Source organism: Mastomys coucha, unplaced genomic scaffold (assembly GCF_008632895.1).
Source record: "Mastomys coucha isolate ucsf_1 unplaced genomic scaffold, UCSF_Mcou_1 pScaffold15, whole genome shotgun sequence".
Lineage (NCBI taxonomy): Eukaryota > Metazoa > Chordata > Mammalia > Rodentia > Muridae > Mastomys > Mastomys coucha.
Genome location: NW_022196897.1, coordinates 141634650 through 141650713, shown reverse-complemented (window position 1 = coordinate 141650713; position 16064 = coordinate 141634650). Strand labels below are relative to the sequence as shown.

The following is a 16064-nucleotide window of genomic DNA, read 5'->3' as shown; positions in this document are numbered from 1 at the left end:
CTCTTCCTCCTCCTCCCTCTCTTCCTCCTCCTCCCTCTCTTCCTCCTCCTCCTCTTCCTCCTCCTCCCTCTCTTCTTCCTCCTCCTCTTCCTCCTCCTCCTCCTCTTCCTCCTCCTCCTCCTCTTCCTCCTCCTCCTCCTCTTCCTCCTCCTCCTTCTCTTCTTCCTCCTCCTTCTCTTCCTCCTCCTCCTTTCCTTCCCCCTGCTTCTCTTCCTCTTCCTTCCTCCTTCCCCTCCCCTTCCTCTTCCTCCTCTTCTCCCCTCCTTAACCTTCTCCTCCTCTTTCTCCTCCTATGTGTCTGATGTCTGTCTATCTGTCTGTGAGTATTGATGTGCCATGGTGCTAGAATGAAGACCAAAGAACTAGCCCTTCATCATGTGTGAGATGCTGTCCGGGTTTTGTCGGTTTGTTTGCTGTTGTTTTTGCTGTTGTGTACACTAGGCTAGCTTCTGAAGAGTCTCCTTTCTCCACACTCCTCAGCTCCCTGTAGGAGCACTGGGATTCCAGATGCAAGCTACTGTGGCTAGCTTTACGTGGGTTCTGAGGATCCTAACTCAAGTCCTAACACTTGTGTAGCGGGTGTGTGCCCACTGAGCTGCCTCCCTAGCTCTGTGGTTTTCTTTTCCTTGGTGCTGTTCCATCAGTTCAAGTTCATCACTCATCATTTCAACAAGTGTGTACCAACCCTTCTCTTGTTCTAGACAGAGATGAGCAATGGATTCCCTCTTCTTTCCCTGCACAAACTGTGTTTCTTTAAGCCCTGATGCAGTCTATGGCCTGTGTGGCTTCCTGAGAGTGCTTCCCTGGGAAGGCGCCTACAATCACATTTGCTCTCTGTTGTTTTCTGTGCTTCTCCCTCTAGATTAGAGCTGCTTCCAGGGGGGTCCTGTTCTACCCATTTCTGCTTTCCCTTTACTTGTTAGCAGGATGCTTACCATAAGATAGACTCCAGCAACAGCTCAATAAACTGGAAACATGAGATACACGCCGGTGTCCTGGTGCACTTTAATCCCTGAATTCAGAAAGCAAAAACGGGTGGAGCTCTGAGTTTGAGGTCAGCATGGTCTACAGAGCAAAGGACAGGCCAAGCCAGAGGTACATAGTGAAACCTTGCTTTTTAAGAAAAAAGAACAGGGCTGGAGAGATACTGACTGCTCTTCCAGAGGTCCTGAGTTCGATTCCCAGCAACTACATGGTGACTCACAACCATCTGTAAAAGGTACTTTTCTAGTGTGTGTCTGAAGACAGCTTCAGTGTACTCACATAATTAAAAAGTAAATAAATCTTGAAAGAGTGAAAAGAGAGAGAGAGAGAGGGAGAGAGAGAGAGATTGAAGGAAGGACCAGGATACAGTTAACTAGACTTAGACAGGATGCATATAATAAAGACACTCTCGTTTAATGTTAAATGGGAGACCATGAACCAGGCCACCCAGAAGGAAGTTTTTAAGATGCTCTTAAAAGTCACTTGTTTAAATGTGTCCCACATTTGTTTATTTCTCATGTAAACTCCAACTGGGCTTCCTGTTCAGCCGTTAGCAGTCAGACCTAAGGCAGGCATCCTGAGGTCATTCTCTGAAGATGAATGGAATGTCAGAGACCCTTAAGGATTTACCCAAATGTCAGCCATCTGGAGTTAGGAGCTAGAATCCTGCCCACCAGAGCGGGCAGGTATCTCAGAAACCACAGGGTCCTTCCCACAGATGGCAGTGACTGGTCCACAGTCATACAGCCACGAAGGCTACTCGGCAGTGTCTGCTGAGCTTCCAGTCACCCTTCTCTCTGTGGAGACTCGAGGACGTGAGGGAGCAAGCCTTCTTCCTCTTGTCCCCACCTCGGATTCTTTACCTTCTGCTTCTGGATGTGGATGCAAAGGCACCGCAAACCCTCATGGAATTCCTTGTCAATATTCATGTTAAAACTTAGCTTCTACCTGTGCGATATTAAAAGATTAAAAGCCCCTTTAGTGGGTAGGGCTCTAGTGGGAGGGGTACTGGCTCTGACGGACATTGATGGGAAGGGATCCATGCCGGTCTCATGGCGTGAGTTAGGCTGTCCTGAGGTGGGTTAGTTCCTGTGAGAGAAACAATTATGAAAGAGTGAATCTTTCTCCATCTCTTGCCTTCTCTCTCTATCTCTGGGAGATTTCTCTAACACACACTCCTACCATGTGATGCCATCTACCATGTCATGATGCAATCAGAAGGACCTTCCTTAGGTGAGAACACACACATGGAGGAGGCTGCTGGATTTGGGACTTCTGGCCTCCAAAACTGCAAGCTTAGTAAACCTCTTTTCCTTATAAATCACCCAGCCTCGGAGATTTTGTTACAGCAACAGAAAATGAATTAAGATACCCTCAAAAATAATGTGTTTTTTTTTTTAAGATTTATTTATTTTAGGTATATGAATTACATTGTAGCTGTCTTCAGACATACCAGAAGAGGGCATTGGATCCCATTACAGATGGTTGTGAACCACTATGTGGTTATTGGGAATTGAACTCAGGACCTCTGGAAGAGCAGTCCGTGCTCTTAACTCTGAGCCATCTCTCCAGGCCCCAGCTATTCTTTCTTTCTTTCCTTCTCTCTTTCTTTCTTTTTTTTTTTTTGTTTTGTATTTTTGTTTTTTTGAGACAGGGTTTCTCTGTGTAGCTCTGGCTGTCCTGGAACTCACTCTGTAGACCAGGCTGGCCTCGAACTCAGAAATCTGCCTGCCTCTGCCTCCCAAGTGCTGGGATTAAAGGCATGCGCCACCACCGCCCAGCTTTCTTTTTAATGATTTTAAAAAAAAAGACTTTTTAAAAAAGATGTATTTATTTATTTTATTTTATGTATATGAGTACACTGTTGCTCTCTTCAGACACACCAGAAGAGGGCATCGGATCCCATCACAGATGGTTGTGAGCCACCACAGAAATGGCACAGACTTTTCAGGTGTTTGCTTTTTCTTTTACTGCCATGCATAAGATCAATTAGAACAGAGGGGAAAAATATATATAGACAAGGGAGAATCTAGGAGGAAGTTATTGCCATGGCCTGATTAAAAATGACTGTGGTCATCTCTCAACTTGGGAAGAGAGGGGGTGTGGGGGAGTAGACACACACATGGGGAGAGGGGCACGTGTACATGCGTGTTGAGTTTTGAGTTTTCTGGAAGCAGATGCCGAGAAAGAGTTGGAATGCAGGATGTTTACTGGAGGAGGAGGCAGGATGGAGTCAAGGAAAAAGTCAAATTGCTTCGGAGATCCCACTCGAGCCCAGAGAGCCTGGCAGGGAGCTCCAGAGTAATTGGGCACAGCTGAATGTTTATGCCTCTGCCTTGCCCAGTCACAGGAGGAGGGCAGTCACCGGACAGGCACACCCCTGTGCTGATTGTTCTCTGCAGCTAAGGTGGTCACTTGGGAACTGAAGTAACTTGGGGCTCCCTGCTGGCTGGATTCCCTGAATGGCAAGCCCCTCTGAAGATTGAACTGAGTGGTGCACCGGTGCCTCCCACAGAGGAAAAGGAAGGGCAGGAAGAAGAGAACGGATTCTATAGCTGTTGTACTTTATAAGTGGGAATAAAGGGACGTAAGTAACTAGAGCTTACCACGGCAGAGCTTACCACGGCAGAGCTTACCACGGCAGAGCTTACCACGGCAGAGCTTACCACGGAGGTCGCTCCAGTGATACTGCGCAGATGTATCCCTTTTACCCATGAACAGTTATTAAGTCACTGGAGAGAGGAAAAAGGGTAATAAAATTGATTTCTCATACGTCGATTCTGAATAGCCTCAAGATATTTAAGTTATTCAAGGGGAACAGAGTATAGTAGGGATTCTTGTAACCCATAGCTTGGGGGTGTTGAGGAAGAAGGATCCCAGGTTCAAGGCCAGCCTGGCCTACATAGTATGACCCTGTCTAAAACAAACAAAACATAAAAGGAGCCGGTGCTGGGTGGAGAATGCTGTTCAGTGCCAGGAGCCTGCCTAACCTTTGTGAAACCTTGAGTTGGTTCCCTGGGAAAACTTAGTGCTAATGTGAGGTTCAGCTGTATTCCTGAACCATACATGTACTTGTATTGATTTACCCGATACCCATCAGGTCTGCTTGAGGTAGGTATCTTTGTTTATCCTTTTTGTATATTTTATTATTCCTTTTATGAATGAAGGAAGTAAGAATTTGGAGATACTAAATACCAAGATTTAAAACTGAAGTCTGATTTTAAAATGTTCTTATACCTGGGGTGGTGGTGCATGCTTTAGTTTCAGCACTCAAGAGGCAGAGGCAGGTGGATTTCTGAGTTCGAGTCCAGCCTGGTCTACAGAGCAAGTTCTAAGACAGCTAGGGCTACACAGAGAAACTCCACTTGAAATGCCCCTCCCCCCACAAGAAAAGTTCTTCAAAATTAAAAAAACATTTAGTGTTTGTCTGTGTGTGTTGCCAGTGCCCCAGGAGGCCAGAAGAGGGCGCCAGATCCCTCAGCACCAATGTTACCGGCAGCTTTAAGCAGTCGACTTGGTAGATGCTGGCCACCAGCTCTGGTCTTTTGTAACTGCAGAGTCATTTCTCCAGCCCTGAATACATGCTCTTAAATATTAAATTGTATTGTTTCTCCAGAGAAACCACCAGAAATAAATATTTGAAGCCCTGCAAGTCAGGGCATGGCCAAAAAGGTGAGGGAAGGGGGCATTTTAAGGAAGACAGTATCTCCAAGGTGAATGAATGAAGCAAAGGGTTGAGAATGTTCCAGAACAGTTTGTATGAATCACAGTGTCTCAGAAGGAAGTGTAGAGAGAATTTCCAGCTCACAGAGTCAAACAAGGCACATGTCACAGCTAAGGATGCCAGCTTACTGGTGACCTGTGAACTCGTCATAGGGAGACCACTCCGCTGCTGCTGCTTACCAAGTAACTGACAAGTGAGGAAACAGAACAAAGGCTATAGGCTATATACTTTTTTTCAGAAGTTTTAATAAAATAGAAGATATAGCACACCTTTTACATAAATAAGAAATTTGATATTTATTAATTCACTGTTCCCATGTTGTTTAACCTCACACCGGTGACATTTCCGGGGGTTCTGTCTTCCCTATCATATCATTCCCAGTGTCCCTTCCCAAGTTGGACACTCCTGGACACGTTAAATAAGTTTTATTTTGGTTACAGACAACTCCTTTTATTTAGTAAGATGTTTTAAATGCCTACAGTAAATCTGCCTATTCAGGGAGGTCACAGACCCCCCCCCAGTCTTACTCCACCCCCAAATCCATGGTCTGATTTCCACAGATAAACACCCACTTCTCAGGCCAGCTACACAAAGCACGCATGTGCTCAAGTCCTTTGCAAACCGGTTAGTTTGTCTCCATACCCTCCCCACATCCCTTCCTCACACACTTCTTAGGCAGATGCTGGAGTTGTTGCTCTAAACCTCCTGAGATATGGTGGCCCGCTGGCGCTGGTGGAGTCTGCTTGGCTTCCTATGAGCTTCGACCTTCCCTTACCAGCTCCCACCAGTCCAGCCCTTTCTCCTAGGGGCCTGGAGAATAATTAGCAACGTCGTCCACCTGTGCACATGAAGATGCCAACGGCCACACCGGCGATTATGAAACAGCCCATCAGGATGCCCAGGACCAGTGAAGTGTAAGAGCGACCTGTTTGGCTCCCTGCAGAACAGGCAGAAAGTGAGTTGAAGAGCATACTCCCAAGGAGACTAAAGTTTGGGTCGAACCCCAAAGCATCTATACTTTCAAAGGAAGTCACCCTGTGACTTAAGCTTTGTGGATGTACCCTCGCCTGAGCCTCCAGCCTCCTCCCTTTGTTACTCAAGGGATCCCTTTATGTCCCTTCATTTGCCTGGAAGTCACCCCCTCCCCAGCACACAGGCCTGGCCAGAATCCCCTCACACCTTTCATGTTCTGCGTGGTGATATGTTTCTCCAGGTACTGCACACAGGTGCCCTGCAGAAATTCCTGCATTTCATACCGAGTCCGGTTGTAGGCATTGAGCTGCTTCAGGGTGAAGTTGGCCGCTTTGGAGGGCTCCTGGGAGCTAGACACCCATACGGCAGTCTTTGGCTGGAAACTTACAAAGGCGCTTCCATTCACGGCCACATCGAAGAAGACATGGGGTTCGGAGCCCTCCTCCTCCTCCTCCGGAAGCTCGCAGCCCAGGGAGCAGCTAACAGTGAGAGGAACTGTGGAGAGGGGGAGGGTCAGCTCTGTGGTTGCCTGAGAAGGCTCCAGGTGTTGGGGGATGTTCACCCAGGGGCAAAGGGGATGTGGGAGAAGGAAGGGATGCCTGAGGACACGAGAGGGTCTGGAGAGTGCTCGGGTTGGATTGTTGGAGCCTGTGTAAAAAGGAGCCACGGCGAAAACGTGGGACCGTGGGAGATTGTTGGAGCCTGTGTAAAAAGGAGCCATGACGAAAACGTGGGGCCGTGGGAGAAAGAAGCAGAGAAGGCTTGTGAAGGGCAGTGGTGGTTTCCTGGACCAGAGATGCAAGAGATAGGGTTGTTGAGAGGAACTGGGGTTGTGAGGGAGCTATGGATGGACTAATCAACAGGCTGAGGGCAAAGTGCTTCAGGCCATATGAAGGGAAAGGTAGGGCCCTATGAGGATCTTCAGTGAAACTTTGGGGGTCAGAGAAGATGAACGACAGGGTCCCCAAGCAGGTCTGCTCTAAGAGGTCACACCGGCCCTGATCTATCTATCTAGATATCTATCTATCATCTTTTTTTTTTTTTTTTTTTTTTTTTTTTAAGACAGGGTTTCTCTGTGTAGCCCTGGCTGTCCTGGAACTCACTCTGTAGACCAGGCTGGCCTCGAACTCAGAAATCCGCCTGCCTCTGTCTCCCAAGTGCTGGGATTAAAGGCGTGCATCACCACTGCTCGGTGGTCAGGTAAAGGTTTCTTACAGTTAGGATATTGACTTTCTCCCACAAAACAATCTCTCCAAGGGTGAGAGCTCCAAAGACCACACCCACCCCACCCCTTCACAAAAATCCTGCTGTCTAGAGCCTTAGCCTTAGCCTAAGCTTGGCCACAAGCCTCTTTAGGCTCTCTCATCCTCCATGGCCCCCATCAGCCCTGACCAGGCGCCCCAACTCACAGAACACGTTGTCCTTGCGCTCTCTATACACCAACTTCACCAGGCTTTCGAACTGGGTCAGGTAGAGCTGCAGGGCACTCTCGGTGCGGTTCCAGCTCTCCGGATCCTGCAAGGGCTGCAGCTGGAGAATGGTGATGTTTTTGCTCTTGCCTTCCAATGTGTGTGTCAGGAGTTTTCCCAGAGAGGCGTTGCCCTGATGCCTCACATGATCGGAGTCTGGGAAGTAGGAGATCTGGAGCATGTGAAGGCTTTGGGAGCCTGAGGGCAGAGTCAGCGCGTCAGGACCGCCAGCGAGGGAAGGGGGAGTTGGCAGCCAGAGATAATAACCCCTTAACCCAGCGGCCTGCCGCCCACTTTGCAATCCTATAAAGCACTCACCCACCTGCCCCTCCATCTGACGCTCACAATAACCCCTCCAGGAGGGGACAGGAGTTATTAATTTTGCTTTACAAATGAGGAAACTGAGGTCTGCAATCGGAAAAGGCATCCCTGGGTGTTTGTTTTCCATCCTTCACCCGGCCAGCCTGTCAAACCCTGGCCTCTTATAAGATCCCAACTCCAGTCCCCGTATAACTCTCCTGGGTCACTGTCATCCCATGGGGGACCACAATTCTCAATTTTGTCCTTTTGCTTTGTTTGATTTCCAAGACAGGATTTCTTGGTGTAGCCCCAGCTATTCTCGGCTGGTTTTGTAGACCAGGATGACCTCCGACTCAGGGATCTACTTGCTGCTGAAGTTAAAATTGTGCACCATCACACTGGGCAGAGTTTCGTCCCTTCTTACTGGATCTCCATCTCATCCAAAACCCTTAGAGCCCTCCTGGGGTGTGCCCTGCCCCTCCCAAATAATAATAGCTAATACCCATGAAGTACTTGTTACGCCCTAGGCACTGTTTTATACTCATTATTAACTTATGCATGCCTTCCTCCTAACGCTTTAACATGGTAGCTACTATTATTAACCCCTTGTGTATGGGAATCTGAGGCCAAGATGGTAAAGCAAACCAAGATTTGAATACTGGTAGCTGAAGCCAACCCACCGATCTGAAGTCATCTGTCCACAGGACGGATCTCAGAGTCTGGCCCCAGTTTGAGATCCAGAGTAAGTGATCTGGCCCCAGTTGCCTTTTCTGGCGAATCTCTGTGTTCAGTTTTATCCAATGGCTTGGAGTTCCTCATGCTGACCTCTGGCCAGTGTATGAAGAGCTTGTTTAGGTTGCTCTCTGCTACCCTTGCTCTGCCTGACAAATCTCTGTTGAAACTGGGTTTGATTCTCTGTCTTTAGTACCCAGGAAATGGCCTTAGCGGTATTGGCATTGTAACATGTCCCCCATCACACACACACACACACACACACACACACACACACACACACACACCCTGTTGCATTTGAGAAGTTGCTTTCTGTGTTTGCAAGTGTGGATATGTTGGTGTGAGTAACCTTAGCAATGACCTTTAACTGTTCTGTGACCAAGTTTTCCCCTCTGCAAGATCAGTATGACAATATTGCTCACCACAAGTCAATGCGTGTATAAAATACAGTAGGCACTCTCAATACTGCCCCTCTGAGGGAGAGACAGAGGCTATATAGGAAGTGTGGGGAGCTGGGCATCAATACTGTCTAGAGATGAATTCCCCTTTTCTGTTGAAGAGCTTCCAGCAGCTTCTGGCCCTGGCTCTTCTGCCCGGATCTCCCACCTCACCAGCTACATCCCCTGTCTTTCTCCTGCTCCCCATCTCAACCTCCAAACTTATCTCAGCTTTCCTAGCGTCTCCCCAGATGTCCATCTCATATCTCTTCCTGTCTTCCCTAGACTGACACTGCTCTCTTTGCCTCCTCACCTCGTTCTTATTCTCTCTACAGGTCCCTTTCTGCCAGCCTCCTCCCAGCCTTCTCCGGAGAGCTAACTGGATTTCCTCACCATGTCTTTGAAACGCAAGCCAAAGCCCAGGACCCAGCAGCTGTAGACATTCATGCTGTGTGGGCTTAGCTGTCCTACAATCAGGCCAAAGTTCCCAAGTACACCAAGACCCCAGAACACCCTCAGGCAGGAGCCCTGACCCTAACTCACCATCGGAGTTACAAAGGGCGCAGCCAGGCAGCAGCAGCAGCAGCGACAGAAACTTCGTCAACATCCTGGAGCTGAAGTTCTGGGTCCCACCTGGGCTGGGGCAGGCTCGGATCAGGAAAGAGAAGGGAGGCTGTCCGGGAGGGGCCGGAGCAGAGTGGACGATGGAGAGAGAACGCGTGGAGGAAGAGGGAGTCAGGCTTTTAAAGTGTTACTTGGACCTGTCTCATTTCCTACTAGGGGGCCGGCTCGCCTCGGCCCCTCCCAGCCGCGGCCCTCCTGCCTGGACCTGCCCTTTTCTCCTCCCGCTGCTTGCTTCCGAGGCTTGAGGAGGAGCGGAAAAGGGGGAGAAGGGCTCGGTGAGAAGTCCGGTCGGTCGCCGCTGAGTCAGGGGGTGGGGCGTCTGCTTTCGATGTTGCGGACTCTGAAAATGTAGAGATGACAGGGGAAACTGAGGTCCAAAGACATGCAGGGGTTTGCCCAAAGTTTGTACGTCGTGATGACGGCAGATCCAGGATTGGAATTTAACTTTCCAGGATAACTGCCTATAGTTTATCAGAAGTTTAAGTACACAGGAATTACACAATTGGAGGAGAGGGGTTCTCAGAAAGAGTCACAGAAGCGAGTGAGTAAAAAGGAACTCAGTGTAGCAGAGATTTAGGAACGACCCAGATAAATCTTAGCTTCGAAGAGGTCATAGTCATTTAGTGGCAATGACATCATAAATTAGTATGTTTTTGAAAAAATGAAGTAGGACAGAATAAGAAATTTGGTGTATCATCCTTAGTAAGCAATATTTCCTGAAATATTATATAAGGCCGTTTCTGTCTGTGCATTTTCTTCTTATTTATTTATTTAAAAAAAAAAAAAAAAAAGGTCTTTGTATCTATATCCAGCTGGCTTTGAACTCACAGAGCTCTGACTGCTCCTGCCTCCTGAGTGCTGGGATTAATCTTATCAGTCACTATGCCCAGTCTCTTATGCATTTTTAAGTTACTATGTACAGTAATGGGTTTCATTGTGGCATTTTCATATATATGTCATTTTACTTTGTTCTTAGATGTTCTTCCAGGCATGCGCGCTTATGTGCGTGAACGTACACACAACCCCCTAGCTTCCACATATGAGTGAGAACATGCAGTATTTGTCTTTCTGAATCTAGTTAATTCACTTAACAGGCTGACCTACAGTTCCATTTGTTTTCTTGAAAATGTTACAATTTGGGCTGGAGAGATGGCTCAACGAGTTAAGAGCATTGACTGCTCTTGATTGCTCTTTTGAAGGTCCTGAGTTCAAATCCCAGCAACCACAAGGTGGCTCACAACCACCCATAATGAGACCTGACGCCCTCTTCTAGCGCGTCTGAAGACAGCTACAGCGTACTCATGTATAATAATAAATAAATCTTTGGGCCTGAGTGAGCGGAGTTGACTGGAGTGAGCAGAGGTCCTAAAATTCAATTCCCAACAACCACATGAAAGCTCACAACTATCTGTATAGCTACAGTGTACTCATATACATAAAATAAATAAATACATTTAAAAAAATAAAAGAAAGAAAATGTTGCAATTTAACCTCCCCCTTTGCCTAGAGTTTCATAGAGCTTATACGGCCACATTCTCTTTATTCATTCCTGCATTGATGTCATACAGGTATGTTTCTGTGATGGTTTTGGACAGTAGTGTGTAATGCAGATATTATTTAGGAAGCAAGTAGCTTGGTTTAAAGTCAGTCTCCTACGTTAGGAAAGTCCTTATGGTGAAATACTACTCAGAAATAAAAACAAACCCAAAAATCTTCCCTCGCAAAACCCCCACTTCATTTCATATTGCTTAGAATCGCTTGAAGCTGTATTACTTGTTTACATGTTTGTTGTCTGAATTCCCACCAGAATGGCAAGCCCCATGGGAACAGGGAGGCTGGCTATCTTGCTCCATGCTGGTCCATTGGTACACGTCACACATAAATATCAGCTAAGTGACAGAATGAGGTTGGGATGTTGTGCACACATCACTAGGAGTAAGTTATAGAGCACTAAGATGCAGCTCAGAACCAACCATCTGTTCACCTGTCAGCCACACAACAATGAAGCACACCTGTCTTTGCAAGGAGCAAATGATTATGGAAGCATATGTATTAGGTAAAGCAGTGGTTTATTTCCAAGGAGGGGAGGGGAGGAAGGAGAGGGAAGGAGAGCGAAGGAGGGACAGCGAGAGAAAGAGGAGGGGGGGGGAGACTGCAGAGAGGAGTGGGAAATCTTGTGAAAACTTTTGCCACTATTTTGCAAAGGGTTTTTCTCATTATAAATATAATTATCTAAAATAGTTAATTTTATATCTAGAATATGATCATATATTTCCTGCTTAATTAAGAACAAGAATTTTAAATAATAGGTTATGGTACATCCCTGTACTAGAAGAGTGGTGTAGGAAAGGGCGGTTGATCAGAATGACATGGAAAGATTGATGAGCCATTGATGGGGGCAGCGGAATATGTACCAAATACGAATGGTATATCCCATGTTGTATTTATCTTAAGAATTACTGCTGTCCAAGTAATGCATTTAAAATTCCATTCTTCTATCTCCTAACAATGTCTGTCCAAACACACAGGAGAATGTCTGGAGGCCAACTGCGGCTCAAGGTTGCCTCTGGGGAACAGGCTTGGGTCAAGAAGCATTAGAGGAGTTTTAACTCTTTATATCCCTCTTGGTGTCACAGTGGAATCTGGGACAAACCATGGCTGTGCACAGGCTCCCATTCTCTGAAGTAGTATTTGTAAGCATACCATACTCATCTCTCTGTTGTTGCAGACTTCCCAGCCTATCATGGATAGAAGAATGGGCCTTCAAAGTGGAGTGATTTCAATCATGACTAATTGCATGCTCTCGAATTTTTAAAAATGATCAGGAACTGTCTTGTATTTGAAGAATTATTACTTCGTGCTTGTAGAATTGCATTCTAAACACATCTGTCCCCACCTCCCAGAAGAGATACAGCATTACGAATGTAACTGAAGCTACATCAACTCATCTTCAGTTGTAGCTCTCTCCCCTGTGTTGATCTCTGAATTTATAACATCATATAAAAATAAAAGTTGACTATTTCCATTCCTTTGCATTTCTGTATACTTATACCATATATGCATGCATCCTAAACAATACAGTAGTCAGGTTTCTTCAGAGCCACAGAACTTATGGAATGACTATATATATAGAATGTATGGAATGACTATATATATGCATGCATGTATATATATGAGTATATGTATGTATATATGTATACATACATATATATGTGTATATATGTGTTGTGTGTCTTTCTGATATTTCATTAAGTATATATATTTATACTTAAGTATTAAATACTGGCCCCACAAGATCTGGTTTTCCCTTACGAGGAGATCCTCACATACACTGAATGATGATGCTATGTAAACCTTGCCCCCCCCAAGTGAACCCAGATTGGTTAACAAGGATGCCTATAGCCTGGGCTGGGCAGAAGAGATGTGGGCAGAGTGAAGGTTCCCAGGCTTGGGGTTCTCAGGAAGGGACCACAAGGAAAGGAGACTGAAGAGGAAGAAGGAAGAAGTCACCATGGGGTAGGTGGATCGTGAGTGCACAGCCATGAGGGCCAGCCTGTTGGAGTAGGAGCTGTCCCAGGAGGAACATGGCAAGTGGCATCTCGGGGTTATTGATAGAGAAATAGACAAAATAGCACAAGAGGGTTGATATCTGCCAAGCTCTAATGCTTTAGGGCTTATTATAAATCGAAAGGTCTCTGTGTAATTTGTTTGGGATATTTAAAAGCAACAGGAGGTGGGTGTAGCAAATCCCCAGAATAAAAATATATGTGTGTGCATATATGGGGAATTTATTAGGATGACTTGCAGGGGGCTGGAGAGATGGCTCAGCTATTGAGGGCTCTGGCTGCTCTTCCAGAGGACCCAGGTTCAAACCCTACTACCCACATGGCAGCTCACAACTGTCTGTAATTCCAAGACCTGACGCCGTCACACAAACATTCAGGCAGGCAAAACACCAGTGCACGGACGATGGAAATAAATAAACGGTTTGAAAGAAATAATGACTTACAGGCTGCAGTTCAACAGATCCGACGATGGCTGGCCGTGAGGAGAAAGTCCAAGAATCCAGGATGGCTGTCTCAGATGGTCTTCTGTATCTGCTGGAATACCCAAGAGGGAGGCCCTGATGCCAGGAAAGGAATGGGTGTGCTAGCGAGGAGCGGGCAAGCAGGCAAACGAAAGCCTTCCTTCTTCCATCTCTCTCTGTAGACTTCCAGCAGAAGGTGTGGCCCAGGCTAAAGGTGTGTCTGTCTTCCTTGTCTGAAGATGCAGTGAAAACTGTGTGTCATTCCGCCTCAAGATCTGGATCTCGTGGTACCCTTGTGGAAGTGGCCCTAACGTGCATTAGTCTCACTTGTCCTGTATAGGTACAGTCATTGTCACAGCTTTAATATAATCTATTTTAGGAGTATACCACCACTGGGGGCTGGAAAGCTGGCTCAGCAGTTAAGAGTACTGACTGCGCTTCCAGAGGGCCTAGGTTTGTCCTCAACACCCACATGGCGGCTCACAGCTGTATTTGTACTCACAGTCTAATTCTGGGAAATTCAACACTCACTTCGGACCTCCGAGGGCCCAGGCATGCACATGGTGCAAAGACACACATGCGGGCAAAACATCAAGTCAAATAAATAAATCTAAAAAGATTTGTCATCTGGTATTAGACTCTACATTTTCATTTTTGTTCGTGCATGGATGTGTTCCTGTGTGCATGCGTGCACATATGTGTGGAGGCCAGAGGTAGATGGCTGTGTGTCTTCCTGCTATTTCATTCTTTCTCCTTCTTCTTTTCATGTGTATGTGTGCATAAGTTCGTGCACATGTTCACACGAATGTCAGCACATACGTGTCACAGTGTATGTGTGTGTCTGTGCATATACGCACAAGCCAAAGGCTGATGTCAGGAATATTCATTGCTCACACTTTCACCTTATTCGTTGTGTCAGGATCGCTCAGTCGCCCAGAGCTTGAGGCAGCAAGATGGCTACAGGTTAAGACATTTGACACCGAGCCTGAGTTTGCGCTCCTGGACTCACACGGTGGAAGGAGACTGCTGATCTGGTACTTGCAAGCATTACCGAGACTAAATTTTAGTTAATTTATTTTTCAAACCCAGAGCTTGAATAAAGCAAATCTCCCCAGTCAGCTTGCTCTGGGGGTTGTCTGTCTCTGCCTTTGAAGGCTAGAAAGAATTGCAGCTGGGCCATTCTGTCCACCTGGGTTACCTGGGTTCTGAGGCTCTGTGTTTTAACTGCTGACCCATTTCCCTGGCTTCTCATCTTAGTTTTGAGACAGGGTCTTTCGCTGAACCTGGAGTTTACTGACTGGCTAGCCAGCAAGCCCCACAGATCCTCCTGTCTCTCCTCCAGGGGTGGGGTTGATTACAGGTGCATCCTGTCAGGCTGGGCTAGAGACCCAACTTCTCCTCATCTGGACATGTATGTTTATCTATTTGCCTCATATGAGCAGTGGTAGCATGTGTGTTCTTGTTCATGACTCTTTGTGTATAGATGGGTGAGTTTGTGTTGTGCAAACCTGGGCACGGACTTGCTGAGTCACAGGGTGTATGGTTTTCAATTTGGGGAGATACTGCCAAAATCTTTTACGAGGATGGGTGCTAATTTGCATTCCCAGCAGTGTGTAAGTTTCCTGCTCCGCATCCTTGCCAGCCCTTGGTAGCACCAGGTGGGTGGTGTAAGATGGCACTTGGGTTTGGTTTGACTTAACATTTCTCTGATTCCTAATGAGCTTATATGTCTCTTTGCATTGGCCTTTTTGTCCCTTGAGGGCTTGACAAGTGTTTTGGGGTGGAAGGAAATGAACTGTGCCCCTCAACCATCATTCAGTGGTAAAGGGAGGGGCGCCCAACTCCATGCTGTCACTCTCTGCAGCCTGAGTGTCCCTAGATTTTTAGAGATCAGGACTGACAGGCATGTGATGAAATGGAGATTTTATACAAGATATCTTTTTAAATATGTGTGTGTGTGTGTGTGTGTGTGTGTGTGTGTGTGTGTGTATGAAATTTTATTATTTTCATTTGTCACACTAGGGATTGAACCCAGGGCCTCACACATGCAGGGTGAACCCTCTGCCATTGAATCACATCCTCCGTTTATGCAAGATATCTTAATGAAAGCCTAAATTCAAAGATTAAGAAAAAGAGAGGAAGTCAGGTGGTGGTAGCACACATCTTTAACCCCACCAACTCAGGAAGGAGGGGCAAGCAAATATCTTCTGAGTTCGAGGCCTGCCTGGTCTACAGAGCTAGTTCCAGGACAGCCAGGGCTACACAGAGAAATCCTGTCTCAAGGAAAAAAAAAATGAGGAGTGCCCAGAAGAAAGTCAGTCACAGTCCAGAGAACAGGCATGGGCTTCTCCACAGGTGTGGGCTTCTCCAAGACAGAGCAATGGAAAGCGAAACATATAGGAGTAGCTTTGGGATCCTCAAGGGAGACTTACTGTTTCTGTCTTAGTGCTAACTTTGGTGGCTCTCAAGTTGCATCTCAAAAGGCTGACTAGTGAGATGGCTCAGTGGGTAGAGAGGCTCTCACAGAGGCCTGCTGGCCTGAGTTAGATCACACTCACACACTCACACACACACACACTCACACACACACATACACACTCATGAGCACACATTCATACAATCTCACCCACACGAACACACTTGCACACTCACCCATTTACACACACTCACACACACACTCATGAGCACACATTCATTCAATCTCACCCACACAAACACACTTGCACGCTCACCCATTTACACACACTCACACACACACACTCATGAGCACACATTCATACAATCTCACCCACACA

The 16064-nt window shown here is 46.6% G+C and overlaps 1 protein-coding gene and 1 long non-coding RNA gene across 2 annotated transcripts; one reads left to right on the top strand and one right to left on the bottom strand.

Moving 5' to 3' along the window:
* Nucleotides 1–4933: 4933 nt before the first annotated feature.
* Nucleotides 4934–9489, bottom strand: Procr (protein C receptor). Its single transcript, XM_031373730.1, has 4 exons — nt 9162–9489; nt 7090–7347; nt 5888–6175; nt 4934–5645 (listed from the first exon to the last, which is right to left on the bottom strand). Exons 1-4 carry the CDS (start codon nt 9223–9225, stop codon nt 5530–5532), a joined length of 726 nt encoding a protein of 241 aa, XP_031229590.1. The 5' UTR covers nt 9226–9489; the 3' UTR covers nt 4934–5529.
* LOC116092482 lies at nt 9379–12267 on the top strand. The gene is made up of 2 exons (XR_004119278.1): nt 9379–9517; nt 11971–12267. It is a non-coding gene; the product is annotated as an uncharacterized LOC116092482 (long non-coding RNA).
* Nucleotides 12268–16064: the final 3797 nt, after the last annotated feature.